Source organism: Colletotrichum phormii (genome assembly GCF_030913505.1).
Source record: "Colletotrichum phormii strain CBS 102054 chromosome Unknown BDP81scaffold_17, whole genome shotgun sequence".
In the NCBI taxonomy this organism is placed as follows: domain Eukaryota; kingdom Fungi; phylum Ascomycota; class Sordariomycetes; order Glomerellales; family Glomerellaceae; genus Colletotrichum; species Colletotrichum phormii.
Window position 1 is genome coordinate 415,708 of NW_026851459.1, and position 25,946 is coordinate 441,653.

A 25,946-nucleotide genomic window follows, 5' to 3' on the forward strand; every position below is an offset into this window, starting at 1 on the left:
TTTACTTCGTTACTGCGACTGACTGCCCATGGCTCTGGAGCGAAATTTGGCCGTAGGTCTACAATTGAGATATTTTGAAGAGTGTCGAGCTTGATGCGAATTGGATGAGATGGGCGATGTGGAAGATGAATGAAATTCTTCCCTACGTTCCTGGCGTTTGCTTCTGTCCATCTAGCCTCTGTCGGTATTAAGAAATAGGGGTTTGAAGCTCTCGCCGGAACGGAATTGTCCTCTTTGCCATTTTTCTTGGTTTTCTTACTTTGAAGCCGCTCTTATATCGTGCTTCCTTGCCTCGGTGCTGATCTTACTCAGTTCAAATCGCTACTCAATGATGAGTCCTACCCATCTTCTCTCTTGCCATCTTTGTATCTAGAGGCGACTTTGTAAAGTCATCAATTTAATGACTTTGAAATGGTTAAGCATCTTCCTCCTCTGTCCATCTGTTCAGCAGCGGGCTTCTTTCGACGGAATCACTCATTTCTTGTAATGCGGTATCTAACGCCGCTAGGTACAACGGCATCAGGTCAGCGTCGTGTCTTCTTATAATTGCCTTCTGATCTCTAGCGAGTTGGATGATGTTGATGATTTAGCGCTGAATCGCAGCCTCCGAATGACCTCCGTGGCAAAGGAATGGGATACTGTGATGTGACTTTCCGAGAGGCCATTTTTTACAGATTGCAGAGGATGCCTCAAGTAAGTTACCCAGTGAGCGTGGATGCGTGTTTTCCTCTCTTGCTCTTAGTATACAGTATTTAACTTTTAGCAATCTTGTGATCGCAACAACAAAAAGTCATCTGACCATACCATGTATTGAAAAACGAAGGAGTAATACCTCGGGAGACTTCACCGACGTAGACACACGCTCTGGCATTCAATCCATAGTATGGCAGATGGCAGATGAGGCAACTTTGGTCCCAATGACTTCGCTGAAGCCTTGGCTTCATTGGCAGAGAGGTATCACCGCTCCATGGGATGCCATGCGTCGTTCTCTTCGAGCGAGTCACAATGCCCCTCGCGGCTGGGAGAGCTGGTTGTCTGTCTAGAACCCACCTTTCACTCCAAGGCGAGATGAAAGATCCTGCCCAGAATGTACACTTGATGCTCCAGGAGTGATTACAGACAGGAGTAGAAAGGGGGAAACTATCATCTCCCAAACTACTACCCAATATTTATTATTTTCTCTACTACCCAATATACTCAGGCATGAGCAACAATAAACTTCAGCTCATGGTATATAAGATGTACCTAATCTAGAAAGATTCCAAGGCTGCAAAACACAGGAAGAAAAGGGGCAGGTCAGCAAACTGGTCAAAGAGGGAGAAGGAAGATGGCCATCGGATTTTGCTTCAAGCGACTTGTGAGGTGGAAGAAAAACCTCTTTTTGAACTTACCCCCTTTCACCTTGCCCCATCCTCACTTCACCTCACATCTCGCGCCTGCCTATTCACATCCATCAACAACCTCACTTCCCACCCCAACACGTGAGGTGGGCCCCCATCAACACTATTCATGTGTATTCCGACTTCACTCCCCGCCCCCAAAAAAAAAAATCGGCCATTGTTTATTGCTTTCTCGGAAAATCCAACCTCTCACCGCGTGCGTTCACCAGCCTTACTCTGCTCATCAGCCCTTCCCTAGGAAAGTTTGACGGACTCACGGCAGGTTCGACTCTCCACCCACCTCGTTGTCTTGTTGTCCCTCAAGCAACCTCTTTCTTCCCCTCGACATCCTTTTCTCAAAGCGGTCGACGAATACTTCTTCACAATCACCCACCGCTCACCTCATTGCGCACCTAGCAACATCGTCAAAAAAGGCCACTGGCTTTACTTCTTGGCCTCTCATTCAGGTATATCCTCCCTCATACAACACAAAAAACTCGGAAGACGTGCGCATCTAATTCACGTCAGGCTTACAACGGCGTCACCTAGCTTGGGTGATCGTCCATCACAACCTTGCTCAATTTTTCAGAACAGACGCACTCCCTTCTTCACAAGTCCAATATCAGCAGTCACAATGGATCGCTTTTCTGAAGAGAACAAGTATAGCGACATCGTCGCCTTCAAGAGGAAGATGATCAAACGTATCCCACCGACCGTCTCGGATACTTACCGCGCCACACTCATCAAGACAATCAATCTCTTGATTGACACGCCCGACCCTGTCAACTGCACTCTCTATTGGAAGGTCAACGCCGAATATGTCTCCAACGTTGAGCCTCCCTCCCACTTCGTCATTGCACTCTGTCTCGCCACAGATTCGCTCGCCCTCGAGGGTCAAGCCCTTGAATTCCAGAAGGAGTTCTATGCCAAGAATGCCGATGTGGCTCACCACTTGAATGACTGGACTATCCAGGGCCTCATCAATCATCACAACAAGAAAATCCTCTCGGGAGACCTCGCTGGCAATTATGTCCCCAACGTTGACGGCACTCCTTGGAACCCAGAGGCCATCGTTGTCAGTCACCCCGACCTCAAGCGCTCAGCCTCTGCCGTTGAGGATATGGAGGCTGGCCCATCGTCCAAGAGAGGTCACTTGGCCCAGGAGGCATCCACGCCGATCCCCTTCTTCGAGAACAAGGACACTCCCCGTCTCAACTTCCTCGCCAAGGCAGAAGAGGTCCCCAAGGACTTGCGCCCCATCATCCCTCTCATGCCTGAAGCCCCCAGAAGCCCGTCCATTGACAGACCTCTGTGCCTTCCCCTTCTTCGCGAACGCCAATCCTCGCCCGACATCTTCGCCGACATCATCCCGGGTATGAAAGTGGACGAGGAGCACCGCCTCGACAATGGTTCTCTCTTCAATAACCCAGCCAGAGGACCCGTGGCGCCTATGCCGGGTATGAAAGAGGGCGACGAGCATCTCGGCAACGGCTCTTTCTCCAACAACCTAGCCAGATTCCCTCTTGCGGACTATCACAACCCGTTCAGCTCTGCTCGCGAGCCATCCACCTTCCTTTCCAACGACGACTACGGCAACGACAACCTTGGCAACGACTATGGCATTGCCTCGGCTGGCTATAACCCTGGCGGCTCTTCTGGCTTCCCTAGAAGCCTGGGGGACCCCCTGATTGTCAACCACTCGGCTGGCTACAACCCTGGCGGCTCTTTTGGCTTCTCCGACAGCCTGGGGGACTCCCTGCCTGTCGACCCGTCTGGTGGCTCCTCCTACAACGACAACGGCCCCGTCGCCTGGTCTAACGCCGCCCCTGAGGCTCCCATGACCATCTACAGTGCTCCCCCCACTGCCAGTCTGCCGATCGACGCTCCCATTGCCGGCTCCATTCCCGCGCCCTCGGTTGTCGTCCAGGACTCCGATGTCAATGAGAGCGCTTCTCAGGACTCTGCTCTTCAAGCCTCCGCTGATGCTTCTATCCCTACCGCCGACATCCCCAGCAACGAGGTCGACAATCCCTGGATCGCAGCCGAGCAAGCCTCCGCCACGAGAACCGCCCGCCTCGTCACCCGCATCGCCCAAAAGCACACCGAGGCTGAAGACAAGATCAAACATGCCAACGCCCTCCGCAACGAACACGCCGCCATGGTCAAGCCTCTGCCCCTCATCACCAACGGGCCCCGCGGCGCCTACGTCACCGCCGCCGACGGCGACGCTCTTTGCAACTTCGTCATGAAGGCCCACGACTACGAGGCCCGCGCGCAGAAGCACAACGGCGAGGCGATGCAGGCCATGTTCGAGGCTTCCCGTCTCGAGAAGGAGCGCTACGACGAGTGTGTCGATGCTGGGAACAAGCGCGTTGAGCGTATCCAGTCGCTTGTCTCCAAGATTGCTGGGGTTGCTAGGGACGCGCAGGGCGTTATGCTTGGTGCCCGCCCTGGCCAGGGACCTGAGATTCCCGGTGCGGTCAAGGATATTGGAGATGTTATGGATAGAGTGGCGCAGCTTCAGCAGGCTGCGGACTTTCAGGTCCAGCAGGTCCAGATGCTGAAGGGGGAGTTTCAGCAGTATCGGGAGTATCGGGAGTTTATGCGGCAGTTGGAGTAGTCATACTGCTTTCCAAAGGTACTACATGAGCTACAGGGAGGAATCGGGTTGAGGGATTTGCTATACTCGTGAACCGAGACGTTGGTTGCTACTTCTTTGCTGACCTACCGCATTTCTCATACTAATTGCATCCACGAGGAACGATAATGAGATACGGGCAAGGAAGGGCTTGTTTTCAGGAGTTACCAGAGGTTTGGGGTTACGGAACCCTTTGATATATCCCCCCTCTAGGCTTTGGCTTCTTTTGCTTTGGCTTGTTTGTAACCTAGATACCCATCAGGAAATGCCCAAGGATCTCAGAGGAAAATGAGCAAGGATGAACACTCAAGATGACACCATTGAGTTTGGGCTCACGAGAGCAAGAGCAACGAAGATACGCATTGAGAATAATGAAAAACCATGAATCAAATCTGAGGACCCAAGCGATGTACAACATTGAAGACAAGGAGGAACAATATCAAAACAAGTTAACCCAAAGGACAAGAGTAAAACGACATCTTGTATCAAAGCAAATGGAAGCTTAAGTGATGGTCAATACACCATTCTATTAAGATTGTTGTAATAGGTGATGGTAGGTAGTAAGTACCTCAAGGTGAGTAGCATCGATCGCTCTATCAATATCGATGGTGTAAAGTCCCCAGGAATCCTCAACGCCTCTCTGATGGAAAAAAGAACAAAATGAGTAACCATATTTAAAACAAAAGTCAGAAACCCGAAAACAAGTAATTGCAACTTTAAATCTCTCCCCCCATCCTTTTGAACAAACCCGCTCTCGCTTTTTCTCTCCCCCCCCATCATTGTATTATGCATTACAAAATGTCGTTTTAAGAACAAGTACTACTCCAACTCGTCTGGCAGCCCAACGAGGTAGAACAAGCCGGATTGTTGACGAACAGAATCTTACTGCTGGCGCAGGCGTTGAGCGCCGTACAGCAGAAGCCGTCGCCGCACTTTGTGTTGGCGGACGAACCGCAGGCCGCGCCGATGGTGCTGACCGTTTTGACGGGGGATGCCGCGGCTGAGGTGGCTGTTGATGATGCGGCAGTCGTACCGGACCCGGAAGAAGTATCTGTAGATTAACCTAATTAGCCAAAACCAATTCGTATGAGCAAGGTCATATAAGCCAAAGTTGAGGCCTGCGATGAAAAGCAGGATAAACCTCGATGTAAAGTTACTCACCACAGGTACCGTAAACAGACTGGCAGCCCGTGCCGCAGAAAGCAGACGTGCTACCGCAATATCCGTACGCGGAACAGCAGTTTCCAAACGTCGAGCCGGTGCACGTCGCTCCGCCATTCGTAGAGCCGCAGTTTCCGTTGAGCGAGACGGCGACGTTGACGCCCGTGCCGGAACACTTGCCGAAGCCGGACTGGCAGCCCGTGTCGCAGTGGGCGGTGGTGTTGCCGCAGTAGTTGTAGGGGGAGCAGCAGGTGCCGAAAGTGCTTCCCGTGCAGGACTTGCCGGCGGCGCCGCCGCAGGAGCCGTCGGTGGAGATGAGGGAGGTGCTGGGGAGTACGGCGGAGGCGGAGGACGTGGCGCTGCCGCTGGCGGAGGCTGAGGAGGAGCGAGTGTTAGACGACGACGACGATGATGAAGAAGAGCCGGTGCGGGTTGTGGAGCCGGAGCTGGAGGTGCCGGTGCTGGATGAGCTGCTGCTGCTGCTGCTGCTGCTGGTACCGGTGCGGGAGCTGGAGCTCGAGGTGCCGGTGCGAGAGGAGCTGCTGCTGCTGGTGCCGCTGTGGGTGGACGACGAGGAGGAAGAGGTCCTACCTGAGGAGGTGCCGCTGCTGGTGCCGCTGCTGGTGCCGCTGCTGGTGCCGCTGCTGGTGCCGCTGCTGGTGCCGCTGCTGGTGCCGCTACTGGTGCCGCTGCTGGAAGTAGTGTTGGACGAGGAGCTTCCGCAAGTGCCGTACTTGGACTGGCAGCTCGTGCCGCAGTAGACGGAGGTGGAACCACACCATCCGGCGCCGGAGCAGCAGTTTCCGTAGGACGAGCCCTGGCAGGTGAAGCCGACGGTGGAACCGCACTGGCCGTTGGTCGAGACGGCGGTGGAGGTGGAGGTCGCGGACGAGGTGCGGGTAGACGAGGACGTCTTGGTCGAGCTGGACGAGGAGCTGGAGGTGCTGGAGCAGACCTTTGAGCTGACGGGGGTGATCTTGAAGTTGTAAGCCGGGGCGGCGCCGCGGTACCAGTTCTCTGGGGGGTCGCCGAGGCAGGTACCGACGGTGACGGCGTTCCAGCCGTTGGCGACGACGGAGTCGAGGATGTGGTTCGTCAGGGTCGTGGCGATATACTGGTGGATGTCGTGCTCAATGTGCAGGTAGCTGCCGTTGCAAGGGGTGCGAGCCAGCATGGCTTGGTCCCAGAGGTTCACGCTGAATCCAATCTGGTCGGCGGTGGTGTGCAGGTAGCCCTGGGTGTCGAGATCGAAGTAGGTGATGTGATAGCCCAGGTCGGCCATCTGTCCCTGGCACTCGGCTCCGCAGATGGAGTAAGGCGGACGCATGTAGGTGGGGAAGAAACCGAGAATGTCCATGAAGGCGATCTCGTTGTAGACCATCTGGTTCTTGCGCTGGGCGAGCGTCATCTGATCCAAGTTCTCGTGTGACCATGTGTGGCTGGCAACCTGGTGGCCATCGGCAATCATTCGCTGGATGAGGTCAGAATTGGCAGTCTCAAAAGTGTATGGCTGAGAAGCTTACTGTGATGACATCGCGGTAGTTGACGTTGATCATACCCTTGCCGATATTGTTGCCCGTGATGAACCAGGTAGCGACGGCACCGTGAGACTTGAAGGCATCCAGCATGGCAGCAGTGTAGATGTAAGGACCGTCATCGTACGTGATGGCAACATCACCCTGGTTGACGCAGTCATAGATACCAACGCCACCATAGGGGATGTTACCGTTCTTTGGTCTCGCGTAGTCTGAAGTATCCGGGCCATTGGGCTTCTCATTGCCGTCGCAGGCAGGACCATAGTTGATCTGGCAATCAGGAGACGCGCAATATTGCTCACTCTGACCACACCATCTGTTTGCACTGTTAGTCGACAACCGTTGGCAGGTCGAGCATCATCCAACATACCCTGAAGCTGAGCAGCAGTACCCATCGGCACATCTGCCATACGTTCCTCCACATTGCGAGTTATCTCCCAACGGAATTGATGACGTCTGGCGAGGACTGAGTTTCACGCGGTCCGCGCGTGGCTTGTTGGCTACCGTCGGCGGGTTCCAGGGCTCGAAGGCATTTCGTCTCTGCCTCAGCTCGTCTACATCGCGAAGACGGGGCAAGACCATATTCGGGTGAGGGACTTCATCCTCGTCGTGAGCATGAGCTGCTTGTAGCCCTGCAAGGGTGGCTAGTACAACAGGTGTCCAAAGCATGATGAACTACTCTGTTGATACTGAGGAAAATGGGGAAAAAATAGATATTACTAATAAACCGGTGATTAGGTTGATGTAAGTCGTAGACGACTACTCAAAAAGATTGTCTTCAAGGAAACAAAAACTCGAGAAGAAAACAACCTAAGAGATGAAAAGAGTGCTCTTGGGCTTTCTTTATTAGGATACTGAAGCACCTTGATAGAGAGATACCGAGAGGGAGTAACATCATGAAGAACCCGTGCGGTCCCCAGTGTTATATACAAGGAAGATCGAAGACCGGGGGGGGGGGGGGGGGGGGGGGGCGGAGGCGTTCATGTTGATGTCGCAGTAGAAAACGGCAGACAGTGACATTCTCCATGAGAGACTTCTCCCATAGCCAGATTTGGCGATGGCCGCAAAAAGACACACGCACTTACAGGCCCCCTACACACCACCCCTCCCCCATCCGACTGGGAGGACCGAGCAATACCACAATGGAAATTGGAGGATCGCGAGGACTAGCTTGGGAGCAGGTCTGCCGGGTACGGGAAAGTTAGCGTGGCGTCGAAAGGGACCCCAAAGCTCGCGCCGTCCGGGACGGGTAGAAAGAGAACCACATCATGGATTCAATGGAATGGGACACAGAGAGAGAACGACAATGACGCGCGCTTGTTCCTCGATTCCCTCCGCAAATCGTCCCACACATTTTTTTCCTTGCCTATCCAGAAGGGGTCCATCTGGCGCCAAGATGGATTGTGTACCACCCCAGTTCGCGGCCGATAAAAAAGATTCGACGGGCAAGCTTGTTAGCGTGAGACCATGCCGAAGACAGCGAAAAACCCGACAAGAGGGACGACGGATAGAGGTCATGATCGTAACCGACGTAGGTACGGATAGACGAGAGAGAGAGAGAGAGAGAGGCGAGAAGAGCGGAAAGGCAAAGGCGAGACCTTACACCACCACACACACCACGAGAGCAACGCGGTCATGGCGGGGCTAGTAGGCGGAACAAGCCACCGGTTGCGACTTTGACGGACCGTCGAGCAGATTTGGGACGCCGTAGCAACGCCAAGTGGCTTGACGGAGACGCACCGACGGGAATACCTACACCTGCTCATCCATGGGGGGGCTTTCGAGTGTGTATGTGATGGATCACGGAAAGAATGCCACGCTGCGGGCAAACATCGTTGGACCACAGATCCGAGGAGGAGGAGGGGACCAACAACCTAACCCAGATCTTGCCGGGCAAAAAGAACGAAAGTCAGGACCGGTACGGATAAGAACAGAGACACAAGCCCTGCCGCTGCTGGGAAAGCCGGGGTGGCGCTTTTTTTTTCTTTTTCGCGCCCAGAGAATCGATCTCATGTGTGCTTGTTGGTGCGTGATGTGGTGTTTGTATGTATGTACGGATAAAGATTGTAAGACAGTACCCGTTCCAATCCCTCATTCCATATCCATAAGTTCAGGGTCGAGAACGTCCACAGGCTGTGTGGGAAGGGCATGCTAGGCCGGCGCTTTAGTCGAAGACGGGCTGGGTGCCTGGCAGTAGCGTCTTCGGACGAACTGGCCAAGAAATCTGGGTTTCGCTTCTCTCAAGATCGGAGAGAAGAAAATAGAAAAATTGGACGGATGCGGACGGGCAAGACGGGTTCCCGGCCGATCCCATCTTTCATTGCTCCATGCTGAGCCTCTCTCTCACTCACCACCCTCTTACTCTTCTTTCTCCTCCTAGCGTAGTAACTCTTTTTTCGGTCTCTGCGAAGAGCTTAGATACAGCCTACGCTCGTAAACTCCTTGGCTTTTCTCCGAGGAGTAAAGGTAGAGAGTGAGATGCACTGCAACGTGGGGAAACCTAGACCCTTGGCATTGCTGCACCACCGCAGGTGAGCCCGTCCGCCCTGACACACGGCCATCTTGGTAAACTTCTTGGCCAGGTTTTGGTGGAGTTTTCTCCTGGAATCTAGCCCATCTATTCAAGTCCCATTGTGTGTGGTTGCCCATCGCTCCTTTCACTGACAGTCTGACCTCGAGGCCATGTGGTCTTGGCATTGACAGCTCCCCCCTAATACAATAGCAGCAAGAGGATGTGGCTGTTAGTAATACAGAGCACGGAAGCATGGAAGCGTGGAATACGTGAAGTACTAAGCCACATAGTTCAGGTCAGAACAGACGCAGACGATCCGGCAGCTTGGTATCACAAGCAAGCCTGCGAGCTTTGACATTCATGGACAATCGCTGTCTGTAGATGAAGAAACTTTGAACGTCAACTGAACTCTGCGCCGCACGCAAGCGAACAAAGCCTTGCAGATGCAGCATGCAGGAAGATCAAGTCAATCGTGCACATCCCCACCGCAGGACTCGTCGCTCGGCTAGATCGATCTGAACCCAAAAGTTTGCTTCCAAGTTAATCCCCAGAATCGGGAACCAGCCGTGTCAGCCGTGTCAGCCGAGCCTAGGTAAACCATGGGCGTGGGACTGGGTAAGGTAGTCATCGACACTGGTGCGTTGTGTAACATATCGTGGAGGCACTACTACTCGGATCGTGTGATGGTCCACTTGCAAGCAGATTTGTATTGCTAAGAAAACATCATTCGATTGCTGTCTTTTGCCCAACAGCATTCCACATCAGCTTCCTGATCTGCGCTGACTGACGTGCCGACACTCCGGCTGCGACTTTGTTGGATAAGGTTGGGCTGTTCATAACTCCAGTACGCCCCGACGCCACACCCCTCCCTCTCCGGAACTGGTATATCAAATCCATTATCGGGCCATTCGTTGTTCTTACAAGTGACGTCGCTTCAAAGGCGAGTAGGTCCTCTCCGCATGGCTGTTTGCGGTATTCTCGGTTATCACCAAACGCCACAACCTTACGATACGGGCTGCCATCCGTCAATCTGGCCATGGACCTTGCCTCCAACTCGCTCTTCGCCACAACACCTTGAACGCCTTCTTCTCAGCGTTGTTTGTTATCGTACTGAACTAGATGCTCAACGTCCTCAAACTACGAGGCTCGGCACGCCGAGAGCCGAGTGTTGATTGTCAGTTTGGGTTGCCGAGACCCGGACACGCTTTGGTGGTGCACACCAGTCTTCTCATCGGTTGACCATAAGACCTAGGCGTTCTGAGCCTTCTCGGCAGCCTTTGCCTGCGCCGCAGCAGCCATCGCCTTTGCCTTTGCGTCGGCATCATCGGAACCTGTTGAGCTGGACCCTGAGGCGCCACTGCCGCCAGCGCCGTAGTCGAGCTTGAGCATGTCGTCTTCGCTGAGAAGCTCATCGATATCTGACTTGGTGACTTCCGAACCCTGCTCAGCCTTTTTGCGCTCTTCTGCTTGTTTCTGCTTCTTCTCTTCGCCTTCCTTTTTCCGGCGTTCTTCCTCTTCTTGCTGCTTCTTGGCCTCTTCAACAGCCTTTTCTTTCTCGTCGTCCGTTGGGCCAAAGCTGCCTTCTTTGTTGTCGCCATCGCAACGCTCGCGCTCCAACTTCATATCCATGATCAAGCTGAGCTCGGGGCAGTAGTCGAAAATCTTCTTCCGTTGCTTGGGATTCTTCCACACCTTGTCAGAAATGCCCTGGCCGCCATCCTTAACGTGGTAACCCATGGGCTTCTCCATGTAGACGTCTTCCACTGCCAAAACACCCTTTCTGCCGTGGGCTACTTTTTCGCCCTGCATGACCCAGAGTCGCTTCCCGTACCATTCGTCTTCGGCTTCAGTGTCGTTGTATCTTTCCTGGAATTGCAAAACTCTCTTGATGGACGAGACTCGGCGGAGAGAAAGGCCGCCATTGCCGGAGAAGCGATCATCAGGGGTCCTGTGGATGAGATTAGCAAGGGAGGGTTTAAGGGGATATCTCCGAGAGAGAGACATACCTGGATGCGCCAGCCCAACTCCATTCGAGCCACTCGTTGAGGCTGGTCGGTGAGTTGGAACAGAGGATGCTATCGGACTCGAACTTGAGGATCCATTCGATGCCAGGGAGGAACTCTTCGTAAAAGCGAATATCAGTCAACAGTCGAAAGACGTGCTCCTTGGTGTCGATTTGCCAGGGCTCAGGGAGGACCATCAAGTCGAGTTTTCCAATGACTTGCTGGTGCTTGATGCCGTAGCTCCGGGCGACGCTGACAACGCTCTTGTTGGAGCCGATGAATAGGAATCTCCAGTCGGGAGGCACGACCGAGGTCATGTGCAGTAGCTGGGGTACGAGATGCGGGATAGGGCGCGGCTCGATAATCAATGCTATCTTGGATGCATTGTAGTTGGATCTCGGGTCCTTGGTCAGGTCGGGTTTCCAGTCAACCTTGATCTTGGGCATCTTCTGGCGAGCCTCGTCCAATCTTGACTTGAACTCGGCCTTGATCATAGGCTTGTAGCTCGGCAGGAGATGAGCAAACCACCATCTGCAAAATGTAGTCAGCATATCATTCGGCGGCGATGCTTTGAGCAAGTTTGCGACGGGGAATACGAACGTGATGGCCAGCGACGCAACTAGCAAAAGTCGGGTCTTGGTGATGGCGAAGACGCCGGAAGAACCGTTCGTGGCACCCATGTCGCTGAAATGTGAACGTCCAGGAACGGCGCAGCAAGAGCACGGCGCAAACGAGAGAATGGGACGGCGTCAGAGACTGTATCGCAGTGATGGAAGTAGAATCGGTTGTAAGAGGTCGAGGCAATCGGAAGCTGGAAAATCGGAAATTCTCTGGCTTGACTGAAAGTTGCTGGTTAGAGTCGCGTCATGTCGACCACGTGTTGAAACCGCCGAGACTGAATGCCAATATGGACTTGGTATCGTGTTGCGGACAGGCGGAACTCTTGGTAGTGATTCAGCTTTCCAAGGGCGTTGGCGAGGAATACTGAGGGACTCGAGACTCGGCCGGTGCGGTCAGATTGGTCTTGGAGTTGAGGTGCAGTGCAGTAAGCAGCAGCAGCAGCAGCAGCAGCAGCAAGAGACAAGTGTCTTCGGTAGTCCCAAGGGAGAGAGATGCTGCGAGGGAAAGACGAAAAACGAAAAACGAAATACAAGGGGTTCCGCGGGCCGCTCGATAGTCCAGAGGTAGAGAGGACGGCGAAGTTTGTTAGATGACGAATCGCGTCTGCAGGCTGCGGAACGGCGCTTCACTGGTGGCAGTGGGTAAGTGCTGGTTCTGTACGAATAGGTATGCACGGTAGGGTCGAATGTCACCGAGATCCCACTCGTTCTACTAGGTGCAGGGTCCTGGAATGGAAGCCGGGAAAGAGGGGGGAAACCTGGCTTCAATCAACCGATCCCAATATCGATAGACGGTCGACCACGCCCGCTTGGAGGCTGGACTGGAAGCTTGCAGCCAAAAGTGAGAGCCCAAGAGTGAGAGAGAGATAGAGAGAGAGAGAGACGCTTGGCGGAAGATGTGGGAGGAAGTGGGGCCTGACTACATACTGCTGCGTATGGAATTGGAAGTCGAGGTCGAAGTTACCTTGTCGCGCTGCATTCTGTACCTTACGGAGTATGTAGCCCCAGAGCTGGAACGGCACTCGCAAGTACACCCTGTAACATCCAGCACATGGGCGCAGGGAGACGATGGAAGGTGCAAGTGTCGGGCAGGTACTCAGATGTATCTTGCTCTACTTTGTACCTACACAGCACACAGCAACAGGTATCCACTTTCCCATTTCCTTCCCTTCTTCTTTTGGTGCCGTCGGGGACGTGGTGGCATGCAGCCCGCAGCCCGCAGCCCGCAGCCCGCAGGGAAGGGCTCCTCCCGCTAGCCCCACATTGCCCGGGTTCCTCCCTTCCATTTGCACTGGAAGCCACATCACCACCATCTGCCACACAATCTGGGAGACACACTGGACAGTTCCTTTCCTTTCCTTTCCTCACTGCGACGGCAGTCTGCCATTCGGTCTCGTCTTCCGGCCGAGATGCCATGCCGTCTCGAACAAGACAAGGTTCCAAGTGCATTACCGCCATCAACCCAACATCTTGTATCAAAACTCGACTGCATCCCAGCAATGGCTCTCTTACTATCGAGGAGAGCTTCATCTCGTGTTGCACCCGTTCGCCAATCCTACCACCTATCGCCCAAACTCGTGCAGTGCTGGGAACCATCCTTACTCGACCACATAACCTCCATCTTCGACGGAGTAGCGCACGGCTCTCTGATAACTCCAGATGGTGTACAAACGCCTGCCCGTCAGTGACAAGATCATTTCCGAGCGCGCTGTCAGTCTTTGATTACTTGCAAAGAACGGACGTGCCGTCGGCCAGCCCTGCGTTGACGACCAGATTGCGCAGCATTATTTCCACGCTAATCCTGGGAAAAGGAACGCCGTAGTCAGCACTCAGAAGTGAGGGCGACATTTCTTCTCCTCGAGAAAAAGTGAATCTCTGCTTTAATGAGTCGCCTCTACTCTGTACCAAGACTCATCTGCGCCCGCCCCGCCTGTCGCGTTCCTCGCGTGCGACAACGAGAATGCGACCGCACAAGACAACTGTGTCAGGTGGAATTTGAAAGTTGAACCTTGAAAAACGAAGCCTATTTGATTCTCTTTGCTCCTTGCTTGGACGAGGCAAGCCGCAAAGTCCAAGTAAGCCCTGAGGATGCTCAGCAGGGACCATCCACCGAGCCTTGCATTGGGCTGTGCCGCTACAGACTTGGGATGTTCGGGAAAGCTTCTTCCATGTTTGTCGGCAATACAATACTGCGTCCAGGCTGACAGGGCGTCCTTCTCCGTACATGCATGCGTGCGGCGAAGCAGCGGAAAGCAGCACAGTTGCTCGCTTATCCACGACCTCTCGTCTCTAGTCTCTCACAGACTGTCACTCGTCTCTGTCCGACTGTCGTGCATGTGAGCTTTGGTGAGGAACATGTTGATGGTGGCGCGTTAAGCTGACAGCCACCAGTACCATTGTGTCACGGTGCATCCGTACGAATACTGTACGCCGTTCCAACCTTCAACATGCTTTCGTCGCAGCAAAGTTTAAGTGGAAGTCAGTCGACGTGTCGATGCCTTTCGAAACTTGAGACATGGAGCTTGCGCGGTCTCCCTTGTGCGCCCTTGCATTATATCTCCGTGGCGAAGAAGACTTGAGATTAAATCGACATTGCGCGGTTGAACTCGAAAAAAGGTCATCACCACTTGGTGCGAGGCTTACCCCTTACGAGAGCTCACTTGGAAGAGGTGGTGAATTGGTAGTTATTGTTCAATGATCACTGATCCAAAGCCTGCCTGCGTGGTACGGTCTACGGCGTACCGACTACCGTCCCACTGGGCGCCTTGGGTCCAAACCCTGGTCTTTAATGCAGCCGGATTATGGGTGTCACGGCTGGCGATACCAAGAGACCGGCTCGGGGTGGTGATTGTTGGTTACGCTGCACGAAATAGCTGGGCATGGTACCCCTCGGTTGGGGGTCGCTTTGTTTGGGGATGGGGAACTCTTGGCTGGGATGAGGCTGTAAATACCCTCGAGCTCGGTTCTTGAATCAGGGTATCCGTATCGCCGTGGGACGAAAGTGTCCGGCTGTCTTGATTTCCTCTTGGGTACGCAGCACAGTTTAGCCGCTCACTGTCGCTTCATTCTCGTGAGGGAAAGCTGACACTGACCTACGACTTTCTGTGGCGCTTCGTATCCAAGTATCGTCCTCACTACACAGCATGCAGGTCAAATGGGAGGGAGGGACGATGGTGGCGTGACGTTCCGTGTCCGTCCCTCCAGACTGCTTCTTGGGATGGAGAAAAGAGGGATGTATCCGTACAGGGGAGGCCGTGGAAGACGGGGCGCCTGATGGTGTGGCCTGGAGACAGACAGACTGGATGATCAGGCTCGCTGATTGCCTGCCAGGATTACCAGTCGCCATCGCCATCGCCATCGCACCCGACCATCGAATCGAACGTGCCCGTGCATGGTGGAGGTGAGAGAAGGAAAAAGGTACTTGCAGGTACAAGTACGGTACTCGACCCAAATTAGACACTGCAACAGTGGCTGGCTGCATTGCGCAATTCATCGACGCGGCCACGGGGGGCCATCATCCATGGGCCCATGGCTCCAATGTTGCTTTTGGAGACGCTTGGCCCATAGGAGCCCACTAGAACACCTCATTGGCTTCCCTTTGCTTGAAACTTCCACGACCAAGGGCCTGGCCTGTTGATTGGAATCCGCTGCCACATCTCTCTCGCTCGCGCTGGTCTCTTTTTTTTTTTTTTTTCCCCGTCCGGCCCGGGCTGGCGTGGACACCTGCCAAGGAAAGGGGGGGGGGAAGGGTCCGGAGGAGTGGAGGGACGTGAATGAGCATGGAAGCAGCAGGCTAAGGAAGTGCAAAGAGGAGCAGCCCTCGCCCTGGGAATTGAAGGCAAAGGCAAGGGGCGTCCTGTCTTTTCATCAGATAATTCCATCCGTCCCTCGTTGCGTCTTAGTCGCTGTCGAGGGAGGAGCTGCCTGCCTGCCATCACACCGTACCTTCCTCAGGATACCTAGTGGTGCATGTGCAAATCGTACCTTCCCAAAGTTCCCCATCACCCCTTTCCTTCACCCTCTTGTCTTTTCTTGTTCTCTCTCTCCTCCAGTTCACTTTCCTAACTTCAACTCTTCTCTTCAACACATCCACCGAATTCATCATTCGGGCTACGACCAGTCGACCGATCGAGTAGCTCGTCTATTCGACAAGAGTCAGCTGTTGTCGTCTTCGTCACCAGCCGCAGGACCGGACATGCCTTAATTCCCCTGCAACGCTACCGACGCATCCGCGCCATCGTCACTTGCGTAATCTCTGTGGACCGGACGGATCTGCGACTCGCGAGTACGCCCGCTCTCGAAGCCGCTCCAGGCTCGAGTGGCCACAGCGACTGAAATCTCCCCGAGATCACCTTTCATTACTATTACCACGACTGTCTCCATCTTCACACTCACCCAGGCCTTTTCTGCCAATTTTTGGCCTTCTCGTCCTAACCATGGCCTCGCTACCGCGGCCTGCTGTCAGCGGCGAGAAGACCATGTCAGACGTCTGGCAGCACACCAAGGCCCTGCTCCTCTCGGTTTGGGCCTTGACGAGCCGCCGCATGAGAGTCTTTGGGGCTTTCGTGCTCTTCCTGTTAGTCAATGACCCAGAAAACTCCAGCTTGGTTTCCTCGTAATGTTGGCGAGTACTGACCGCATCGTGTTAGTGGTTTCTCGATATGGCTATCGTTGCCCACTCTCAAGACGATGACCGTACCGCAAATCTCCCTTGAATACGCACATTCACCCTACAACCATTCCAAAGTCGCTCTTCTCGTCGAGAACCGCGCCAACCCCATTCTTGCGCCATTGATGCTGCACTTCATCTCCGTCGTGCCTCCCGACTGGCGCTTTCGCTTCATGGGCTCTGTCGAGTCCGTCAAGACTATCAACTCGTCTGTTGCGATTCGTGAGCAAGTCGCCGCCGGCAAGCTCGACCTAACGTACATCCCTTCCAACATGAGCACGGCCGGTCAGGAGATGATTAGTCGATTCTTGACCAACCTCTGGCTGTACGAGACCGTCCTGCAGCCTGCTGAGTGGCTTCTCGTATTCCAGACCGACAGCATCCTCTGCGCCAACAGTAAGCAGAACATCAACGACTACCTCGAGTATGATTGGATTGGAGCCCCGTGGAACCCTGGCGGCAGATGGGGCGGCAACGGTGGCCTCTCCATCCGTCGTGTCAGCGCCATGATCGATATCCTCCGAAATCAGAAGCGTGTTGACGGATCTGAACCTGAGGATGTCTGGCTTGCTGAGCGGCTCGCTCACCGACCCGGAAGCAAGGTCGCTAACGGTACTGTATCATTGACGTTCAGCGGCGAGATGCACGCGGGCGAAGGCACAAAGATCAACAAAGGTGGAGTCAAAGCAACACTCGAGGCTGCTGAAAAGGGTGAATTCGTCTCGGGCATTGATGATTACCGCGAGGGCTTTTATGAGCCCATGGGCTATCACACCGGTGGTAGTGGCATCTGGCTTCACAGCGCCATCTGGGGTACTCCAGCTCTACGAAGACATATTTGGGACTACTGTCCTGAGGTCAAGCTCACGCTAGCTATGGACGCAGCCAAGTACGTCCCCGGCAGTTGCAAGGCTAACTGGAAGAGAGGTCTCGACGGTGTTGAGGAGTTTGAGACGGAAAGCAGCGGCGGAGAGAATGAAGAGGGCGCGACGGATTCACAATACCCATTAGGTAGCGAGACCATTGATGGAAAGGAGTACCCGAACTTGCCGCCTAACCTGATGGCATGGTGATGGCTGACAAGCTGTCAAGAAGCCCTCTCGTCGCAGCATCAATGCAATGCGATGGATATGGGACGAAGTAACGGCGCCGCCGCAAAGTTTGTTACATTACGGGAACTTGGTAGCATAGGATTTGGCTTGGCGTTTGGAGGTCATCTTGGTCCTGCAGGGAAATGAGTCATGTAAGGCATATGTCATTAACTTTGAACGACCGTTGAGACATTTGCATCCGTGCGGGAGACGAGTGAATTCCGAAGTGTGCCGCCGCTCCGATGCTCCTGGCTTCAAAAGTCCTAGAGTCCCAGACGAAATCGCCCGTAATTCACCACATCCCAAGAGTCAAGACGAGGCGTTCCCCATCCTATACGGGAGCAATTTAAGTCTGTCAAATGACCCCCCACGTCTGAACCTTTGTGGGAGGGGGGGCACTTTACTTGAATTATGAGAGGCGCACTTTTTCAAACTTTCTTTTGGAGGTACGATCCCTGCATGATGTAACTGCTCACTGCAATTAGACACGACATAGTGAGATGGAGAAACGACGGATCATTACATAATGGCACATTCAAATTCGGGAATGTTCTTTCGGAATGATGGGCTAGATAGAGTCTGCCTTGGGGATGGGTATACGGAAACTTCACTGTGTCTGTCCTTTACCCTCGAGCATATATGAGTTTGCCTCGTTCACGCTGCACATTATAAGCTTTGACTTTCTAGGGCTGCTGCAGAGGAGTGCGGCGAGAGACGCGGGACGCGGGGACCGGTATAAGGCGAGTTACACGAGAGAGAGTTCAGAATGGCACGGCCCGCATGCTGCAGCCAGCGCCTCTGGAATGTACGATAGGACGCCGACTTTTGGGGCTTGTGTGTGTGTGTTTTGTTTTTTCTGCTTGAATTGGCGGTGATTCATTTGGTGACCACGAAACGTGTGTTTACCGCACAGGAATGCACTGGAAGAAAGGGGTCTGATTCAATAACATTGCAGAGAAACCCACGGGAAACGAGGGTTAACAATCAAGACGAGGAACTTGAAAACATGCGGAGAGATACCTAGAATTTGTGTGGCAGAAATCTTGGTTGGTGACTACTTGACGACACGGCAATAAACCACTCATAATAGAGTCATATTGAAAGGCCAAGGTCAGGAAGAAAAGTAGTATACAATTATTACTTAGAGCACGTAACCCCCGCTCCCAAGACACTGCCACTCGCGCACGCCAGTGCTCTCCTCCAGCTCGACGCACCACCACAGCACCTCCTTGGCCTTGTCCACCTGCCCGCTCTCCTCGTGGGCTCGGGCCAGCGCGAACCAGGCCTCTGCATTATTCCACGCGCTGCCGAGCTTCGTCAGGGAAGACAGGAGACCGTAGGCGCGGTCGCGGGCGGCGAGGCGGTCAATGGTCGGCACCGAGGTCGCCTTGTACGGCGCGGGCAGCTTGTCATCCGAGTCGGACCTCTCCACCGACTTGATCGACGAGGCCGTCGTTGCGGACTGGTGACCGCTTGTTTTGCCGGCGGAGCCCGATCCCGACGCGCTGGAACCTAGGCCCAGCGGTTCTGACGGGAGACCGTGTTGGGGGACGGCGATCTTGGGGAGGTTCGGTGGCGGGAGTGAGAGGCTGGAGATGTTCTCCGGCACGCTGAGCGTGGGAATGGCCGGCGGCGGCAGTACTTTCTCACTGTAGATGTCGAGCAAAATGTCGGACAGGCCGACAATGGCTGCTGGGTGGTCGGGGTAATGAGTGAGGGCCATCTCAAAGTCTGACCGGGCCAAGTATGGTGATCCCTTTGCCAGAGAAAGAAAGCCGAGCTATTAAAAGTTATTAGTTCAGTAGATTCGTATATAAATGAGCACATGAACTTACCTCAGCCCACACGTCTCCGAGCAGTTCGTCGACGCCCTTCTTCTCGGCCCAGCTGTTACCCCTCATTGACAGAGAGCCTGTAGGATCCTTGGCTACTGCAGCCTCGAGGATTCCAACAAGCTTCTGTGCTTCCGAGATGGCTCCCTTGCTGTCCTCAAACATGTTGGCTCGACGGTAGAATCCAGCAATCATCAACCACACTTTGACTAGCAGCACAACTCTTTGTCTTCGCTCCATATCCTGGGGGAAGTGGATCACCGGCAGAGGGTTTGATATGGTGTAGGTGCCACTAGCAGAGATTTCAGAGAAGTTTGTTGATCTTGATTTCTGGGATGTGTAAGACTCCAGGTGATGGAGTGAGCGGCCCTGAGAAACAGAGGATGCTGTTGAAGCCTGACGGTTTCCCGTGAGAGGGAAGAACTCGGACTGCTGCAGCTCGTCGGCTGGGGTGAAGAACACCTCTCCGTCAACCACTGTCGGCCCATGTGGATTAGTGCCTGCGCTACTGACACTTGCTGTCCTCTTGCGGGCGCCGCTGCTATCTCGCTTGCGCAAGCTGTGTCTTTTGCCCGATTCACTTCTCGATCGGCGCGTCAGACTGGAAAGACGCCGCGTTCGTGTCTCTGTTGGTGATCCCTTCTCTTGCGTGACTTGTATTGTCGGGGCTGCAACGCTGGCTTGGGTCTGTGAGGTTTGTGGGCGGGAAGGCGTGACTGTTTTCTCCGTTTCGGCTATACTGGGTTGCCGCGTTCGTGTAGAGCCGAAGAAGCTGCCCTTTATACTCCTCAGTGTGCCAGCTGAGCTCTTTGGCACCTGCATCGTGTCAACAGCCTTGGGCGGTTGCAAAGTTGGCTTGGCTTCGAGGTTGCCGAATAGCCTTGTGAAGAGGGACAGCAGCTCTGGACAGGCGTTAACGGCGATGTCTGGTCCTTCAAGCAACTCTATGATGGCGATTTGTGTCATCTTGGCCTCGAGAACGCTCTCCTTTTCGGTGTCATCCATGTCGTCCACTACTCCCTTGCGTTCATTCGCAATCTTCTCGTCCTGAGCTTCGGCATCGTTAAGGTGTTCACTCTTGAAGTGGATATCCTGTCTTCCGAACAGGACCGAAGGATCGCCAAACTGCTCGAAAGCTCCATCGCAAGCCTTGGCTGCCATGTTGTAATCCTGTCTCGCGCTCAACAAGAGTGCCAGGAGATGCCACAGCGGAATCAGAGAACGCTCCTGCCAGTACGCGCCGTGGTATAGATCTTGCTCTTCGTCGGCAGACTTGTTGGAAATGAGTGCTGTCTTGACAATATCAATTGCCGGAGTCAAGTCTCGACGCTCAGCGAGTAACAGGCCAAGAGCAAAGAGACTACGAACATCCCGGGTACGACCCAATTCCGGAGACAAGGATTTCCTTAGGCATCTGACCGCCTTTGTCTGAATCTCGGTTCGAGATGATGCATCGTACGTGGTTCTCGACCACTGGGCCTGGGAAAGACCGATTGCCTGCCAAGACAATGCAATCAGATGGGGCCGGATCTTTGGATGAAGGGTAGTCGCCTCGTCCTCTTCCGGAACGGTGTTCTCGCTTTCAATGCCATTTCTCAGCTGCGGCAGCCTCGACAACCAATCTTCTAGCTCATTGCCAATAACCCGAGCTTTGTCAATGGCTTCTCTTCCACCATAGCGGCATAGCGCCAGGATGCATTGTGACATGGTTTCGAGGACAGTGCCGTCATCGTCGAGGTTGGACTCCAAGTGGCCGGTTTTGTCCACCCTGGCCTTGCCGTGCCTAACAAGATCGAGGTACGAGTCAAAAGCCTTGAAGGCCAGGTCGAACTCCGCCACAGCTAGGTGAACGGTGTAAAGACATCGGAGAATTGCGGTTGAGTGGTACGTCTTGGTCGCCGCGGCATACAGGGTGTCGAGGACACCTCTGCTGAGGCTTTCACGACCACCCTGGCCCAGATCCTTCTCAGCCCAACCGCGACCACAAAGAATAGACCAATTCCTTACGACAGCCTTGATAAAGGACTCAACTTCTTCTCTAGTCTCGTCGGCGCGGGGAAAGCTGGTTTCGCTGATGAGGAGCGCCTCATACGCGGCCTCGGTCTTCTTCAGCTCGACTCTCAGCTGGTTTCGCGTGGATGAAGCCTCGTTTGTGATTTTACCAAGGAACCCAGTCGGGAATGGGATGTCAAGCTCGAGTATAGTCGACAAGGCCAGATAATACTCAAGCCAGACCTGTCGTCTCGGCACTGAGCCCCTATATCCATACCCCCCCGTGACCGGCCCAGTCATCGACTCCCAGTACCTAGCCCAAGATCGGAAACAGGCGACCGAGTTAGGATCTGCGAGTGACCTCTCGTTCGAACGGATCGCATCGCTTTGAAGCACACAGTACTCGGTCAGAAACAGTTCAGACCAGACCTTGAATTGCTTGTGGGCGGTTCGGGGGCTCGAAGCCATGGATACGGATGGCAATGCGGAATCGAAAACGGAGAGAGCCTCGGTTGTTCTTTGGGTACGGGCAAGGCAGTTCGCCTTGATGACGGCGGCCTTCAAAGCGCTGATGTTGGTCCATTCCGACTTGTCGGCGGTGCTCAACTCCTGCTCGATGTTCTGAGGCAGCTTGAGGGCTGCCTGGTCGACCTCTCCAACGACCCAGTGCAGCAGTCCAGCGCAAACTTGAGCCTGGAATTTATCTTCCGGGTGGCTTGTTTCCCCATCTATAGCGGCCTGGAGCTTCGATTGAACGTTCGCGGCATCGAGATCCTTGGCGGACACGGAAGTCGAAGGTCGTCCAGCACCAGAGGGGTCGGTGGCTTTGGCAACGGCGCATTCGGTTTCGGCGGCCAATGTCAGACCTAGAGGGGACTCGGTGTCAGTAACGAGGGTATCGCGGCGTTTGCATGCTTGTTTCGAGGCAACGGACAGGCTCGGTCAGGCGCATGTTTCCTGATTTTGCGGACGAACTCGGGGACGGCGCTCCAATTGCCTTCGCAACGGGCATCGTCGAGGGCCTTGATGTAGTGGGCGGCTTTATTCGGATCGGGCTGCGAAGAAGAAACAACAAAAACCTTTGGTCAGCTCCTAGGTCTCGACGTCATTTGGGGTCAAAGCCAGGGGAGGTCTAGACAGAAGCCCCTGGAGAATATGGGACAAGGAAGCACTCACAGCCATTTCGCGATACTGAAGCCTGTGCCAATGATGGGACAGAAGTGCAAAGCAATCCTACTAGCAGCGCATTTGAATCCACAGCATTGTTTTGTTGAAGATACCCTAGGGGGGAAGGGGGGTTGGCGATGTTCGATACCCAAGAATGGCTTAATTAGGAGAAGGCACGTTGCGTAAGTGATTGGAGCGACGCGATGGACACGCCCGCTTGTTTGGCAGTGCTACGGATGCTGCTGCCACCAAAGCCCCAGGAAATCAAGGTACTTCGTACGTCGACCGGCAGAAAAGTGCTGGCTGCAGCACAAGCTTGTGAACAGGAGAGCAGCACAGCACCAGCTGCCACTATTGAAGACCAGTGGAGGGTCCCTTGATGAACATTTGCCCTGGGGAGCACGGGCCAGTCGGCCACCGGGCGGTGACCAGTCTCCAGGCCAGGCCCTTTCGTGCCAGGATGGCATCTGAAGATTGGACTCGACCAAGGTACTTCGTACCCTGCAGGGGTATGGTGGTGGATCCATCAGGTCCAATCAGAATCAACATTGCTCGTCGCCGGGGAGGGTGCAATCGATACGTACCTTCACTTACAGGAAAAAGTTTCATTCAGCATCAACGGCAGGTGAATTCCTTGGCTGTGATCCGAGATATTGTCAGTTCCCTCTCACTACGGTGCCCGAATCACAAAGGAAGGTTCTCAATCGGTTTCTCGTCCTATATCCTTCCATCCGAGCTGCACAGAAAAATGTCTCATTCCCTTCCCCCGGATCTGAAGGTCCTATGCCGCAAGTTGACATCGACACCACCGGCTCAACTTCCTCACTCAATCCCGGCCTTCATCAACCACATCCTTCGCTGCAAAGATGTCCTGTCTGCACCACATGACCCCAAAGCCTCCTCCGAGGTCTCAAGTTTGGTTCATAAGCTGAGGACCATCATCACGACTTTGCTCAATGGCAAGAGTGCCATGGGCCGCTTCACCGGCGCAACTCTCGTCAAGGCTGTCGTTGATGTAGGCGGCTGGGAGTGCCTCAAGGAGTCCGGCAACTGGGTTAGAGGGCTTTTGGGGATGCTTCAGGTACGAACGAAATGTTATCGTTTTCTGTTCAACTTGGGTACTGACATTGCATTGCAGAAGAGCGACCCATTCGCGGTAAAGGAGATTGCCATTGTCACCCTCGTGCGCATCTACAGTCTCATTCAGAGCTACCAAACTCTCACAAGAGAAATCGCCACACCGACGATTCCCACTTTCTTCAACGCATGTCTCCAAATGATCAAGCTTCCAAGCGCAGGGCAGCGCCTCAAGACGCCGCTCGCTGTCGTTGAGACTGTCCTGGACGCTTTCTCCGCCATGATTCCCCTGTACCCAACGACTTGCCGCCCCTTTAACGGCCAGATCAGGACAGCCATCAAGCCTTACTTGGCGCCTACCTCCTCCGATGGGTCTACGATTCCTCAGTCTCTCCGCCGGGCAAGCAGACATCTGGCCATCTCTCTGCCACTCACCACGGCAGGCAAGACGGGACCTAGCGAGGACTGGGTCAAGCTGGTCGACGAGCTACGCAAGGACTTTCACTTTACCGCTGACCACGTTTTCCGTGCCGTACAGGAGTCTTGGGAAGCTTCGGCGCCGTACACCCGCTCCAAGGCGGACTTTGACATCCCGCCCCAGGGTCTGGAGACGGGGGATCAGCTCCCTAGCTGGACCGGAATCTCTGCTGGCCGCGACAGACTCGTCGGCCTGCTCCAATACATGACAGACGCCCTCCGCTACTCGACCAAGACTCCCGTCACAATCCCGGTTGCGGCTCTCATGGATGTAGTGTCGCGCGTCTCGTTGATCAGTCGCAGTTCCAAGTCTCAGTCATGGGACCAGGCGCTCGAGACCCAGGCCGCCGTCGGTAGGGAGGAAAAGGAGGAGCTGTGGTCCGCGATGCCCGACATTCACGTCGCCGCTCTGGACTTGCTTTTGGTCCTGGTGCAGAGGTTGGAGCACAACGCTCTCTCGACAATCCCAGAGATTCACGACAACATGATCCTCGTCTTCCGCTCCGGCATCGACATCCCCGCCGTCCGCGCCGCAACATACAAGCTCCTCGACGAGACCCTCCCCATCGCCGGCCCCGGCCTGCAAAAGCTCACAGTCGAGACCCTCGGCATCGTCTCCCTCGCCTGCTGCAGAGACATCCAGCAAGAATCAGGCAACATTCAAAATGAAAAGCCGGCAGCCAACAAGAAGACCGCAGCCGAGAACAAGAAGAACACCATCGCCGCCAACGCAGACCTCTTCCTCCCCACGCAAACCAATACCGCAGACGCCACCACCTCGTCCTCGAGACAAACCCTCATCGCAAAGGACCACCTCGCCGCCGCTGACGCCCTCCTCGCCAGCCTGCTCTCCTACCTGCCCCAACAACACCTCAAGCCGGGCCTCCGCGGCCTCCTCGACCAGACGGCCATCCTGTCGCGCAACAAGGCCGCCATGCTCGCCAGCGTCCTGAACCCGTACACCAACCAGGGCGGTGCCATATTCCCCAGCATCCTGCCCTACCTCGCGCAGCAGTACCCCCGCGACCAGGGTGTCGAGATCCTCCGCTCCAACATCCGCACCTCCCCAACGCAACCCGCCCCGGACGCGCTCGAGGGCATCACCGCCACGCTCGAGGAGCTCGAGGCCGAAGAAGAGGCCAAGGACGCCGAGGACGAGGAGATCCTCGCCGAGATCCAGGTCGCGGGTGACGCGCAGGACGCGGAGATGAAGGATGCGGAAGCCGCCACCACCGGCGGCACCATTGTCGTCGCGGGTGACGAGGACGGCGATATCGTCACGTCCAACAAGACCGAGACCGTCAACCCCTTTGCCGTCACCTCGGCGCAGAAGCGCAAGCTCCAAGACGAGAGCGCGGGCGCGGCAAGCCCGCCCAAGAGACAGAGCGTGGAGAGGAAGGAGGTTGAAAAGACAATTGTGGCTGCTGCTGCTACTGCTGCGCCGGAACCAGTCGCCGCCAAGGCTGCCGAGGAAGCGGATGACGACAGCGACGATGAAAGCGTGCACCTCAACATGGACCTTGACGATGATGAAGAGGAAGAAGAAGAGGATGACGAGTGAGAGAAGACAAGAAGCGAGAAATAATTTATATGGTTGTCATTTAGATGGACATAATACCCCCCCGCCCAACTGGAGACGAGATTTCCCGGGTGAATGGAAAGTGAAAAAGAAAAGAAAAAGTTTGAGTGATCTGGGTATTTGATTTATTTCGACTTGCTCTATAGCAAGTCGAGGCCGTATTTGTACATGATACTGTGGTGAATAATCCAGTATCCAAGGCCATTGCAGCCGA

General features: G+C 54.6%; 8 protein-coding genes across 8 annotated transcripts; 3 read left to right on the forward strand and 5 right to left on the reverse strand.

Moving 5' to 3' along the window:
- Positions 1-2,013: 2,013 nt before the first annotated feature.
- BDP81DRAFT_452184 (uncharacterized protein) lies at positions 2,014-3,999 on the forward strand (the record flags this gene model as incomplete). The annotated part of the gene is made up of 1 exon (XM_060592720.1): positions 2,014-3,999. One exon carries the CDS (start codon positions 2,014-2,016, stop codon positions 3,997-3,999), a length of 1,986 nt encoding a protein of 661 aa, XP_060442199.1.
- A 526-nt stretch (positions 4,000-4,525) lies between these two features.
- On the reverse strand, positions 4,526-5,624 carry BDP81DRAFT_354364 (uncharacterized protein; the record flags this gene model as incomplete). The annotated part of the gene is made up of 2 exons (XM_060586265.1): positions 4,526-5,068; positions 5,179-5,624. Coding segments are annotated over 2 exons (691 nt in total), but the record flags the coding sequence as incomplete, so codon positions are not given.
- A 209-nt stretch (positions 5,625-5,833) lies between these two features.
- BDP81DRAFT_354365 (chitin recognition protein) lies at positions 5,834-7,570 on the reverse strand (the record flags this gene model as incomplete). Its single annotated transcript, XM_060586266.1, has 3 exons — positions 7,084-7,570; positions 6,702-7,029; positions 5,834-6,649 (listed from the first exon to the last, which is right to left on the reverse strand). Coding segments are annotated over exons 1-3 (1,443 nt in total), but the record flags the coding sequence as incomplete, so codon positions are not given.
- A 121-nt stretch (positions 7,571-7,691) lies between these two features.
- Positions 7,692-8,280, reverse strand: BDP81DRAFT_434107 (uncharacterized protein). The gene has a single exon (XM_060590932.1). It carries the CDS (start codon positions 8,229-8,231, stop codon positions 7,980-7,982), a length of 252 nt encoding a protein of 83 aa, XP_060442202.1. The 5' UTR covers positions 8,232-8,280; the 3' UTR covers positions 7,692-7,979.
- A 2,508-nt stretch (positions 8,281-10,788) lies between these two features.
- Positions 10,789-11,887, reverse strand: BDP81DRAFT_303835 (uncharacterized protein; the record flags this gene model as incomplete). The annotated part of the gene is made up of 3 exons (XM_060583144.1): positions 10,789-11,173; positions 11,232-11,759; positions 11,829-11,887. Coding segments are annotated over 3 exons (972 nt in total), but the record flags the coding sequence as incomplete, so codon positions are not given.
- A 4,439-nt stretch (positions 11,888-16,326) lies between these two features.
- BDP81DRAFT_326469 (uncharacterized protein) lies at positions 16,327-17,590 on the forward strand (the record flags this gene model as incomplete). Its single annotated transcript, XM_060585067.1, has 2 exons — positions 16,327-16,424; positions 16,498-17,590. The coding sequence occupies 2 exons, from the start codon at positions 16,327-16,329 to the stop codon at positions 17,588-17,590; spliced, it is 1,191 nt and encodes a 396-aa protein (XP_060442204.1).
- A 1,159-nt stretch (positions 17,591-18,749) lies between these two features.
- On the reverse strand, positions 18,750-22,614 carry BDP81DRAFT_396970 (filamentation protein; the record flags this gene model as incomplete). Its single annotated transcript, XM_060588258.1, has 4 exons — positions 18,750-19,388; positions 19,444-22,298; positions 22,367-22,487; positions 22,609-22,614. 4 exons carry the CDS (start codon positions 22,612-22,614, stop codon positions 18,750-18,752), a joined length of 3,621 nt encoding a protein of 1,206 aa, XP_060442205.1.
- A 733-nt stretch (positions 22,615-23,347) lies between these two features.
- Positions 23,348-25,714, forward strand: BDP81DRAFT_326326 (rRNA processing/ribosome biogenesis-domain-containing protein; the record flags this gene model as incomplete). The annotated part of the gene is made up of 2 exons (XM_060585054.1): positions 23,348-23,680; positions 23,738-25,714. The coding sequence occupies 2 exons, from the start codon at positions 23,348-23,350 to the stop codon at positions 25,712-25,714; spliced, it is 2,310 nt and encodes a 769-aa protein (XP_060442206.1).
- Between the last annotated feature and the right edge of the window lie 232 nt (positions 25,715-25,946).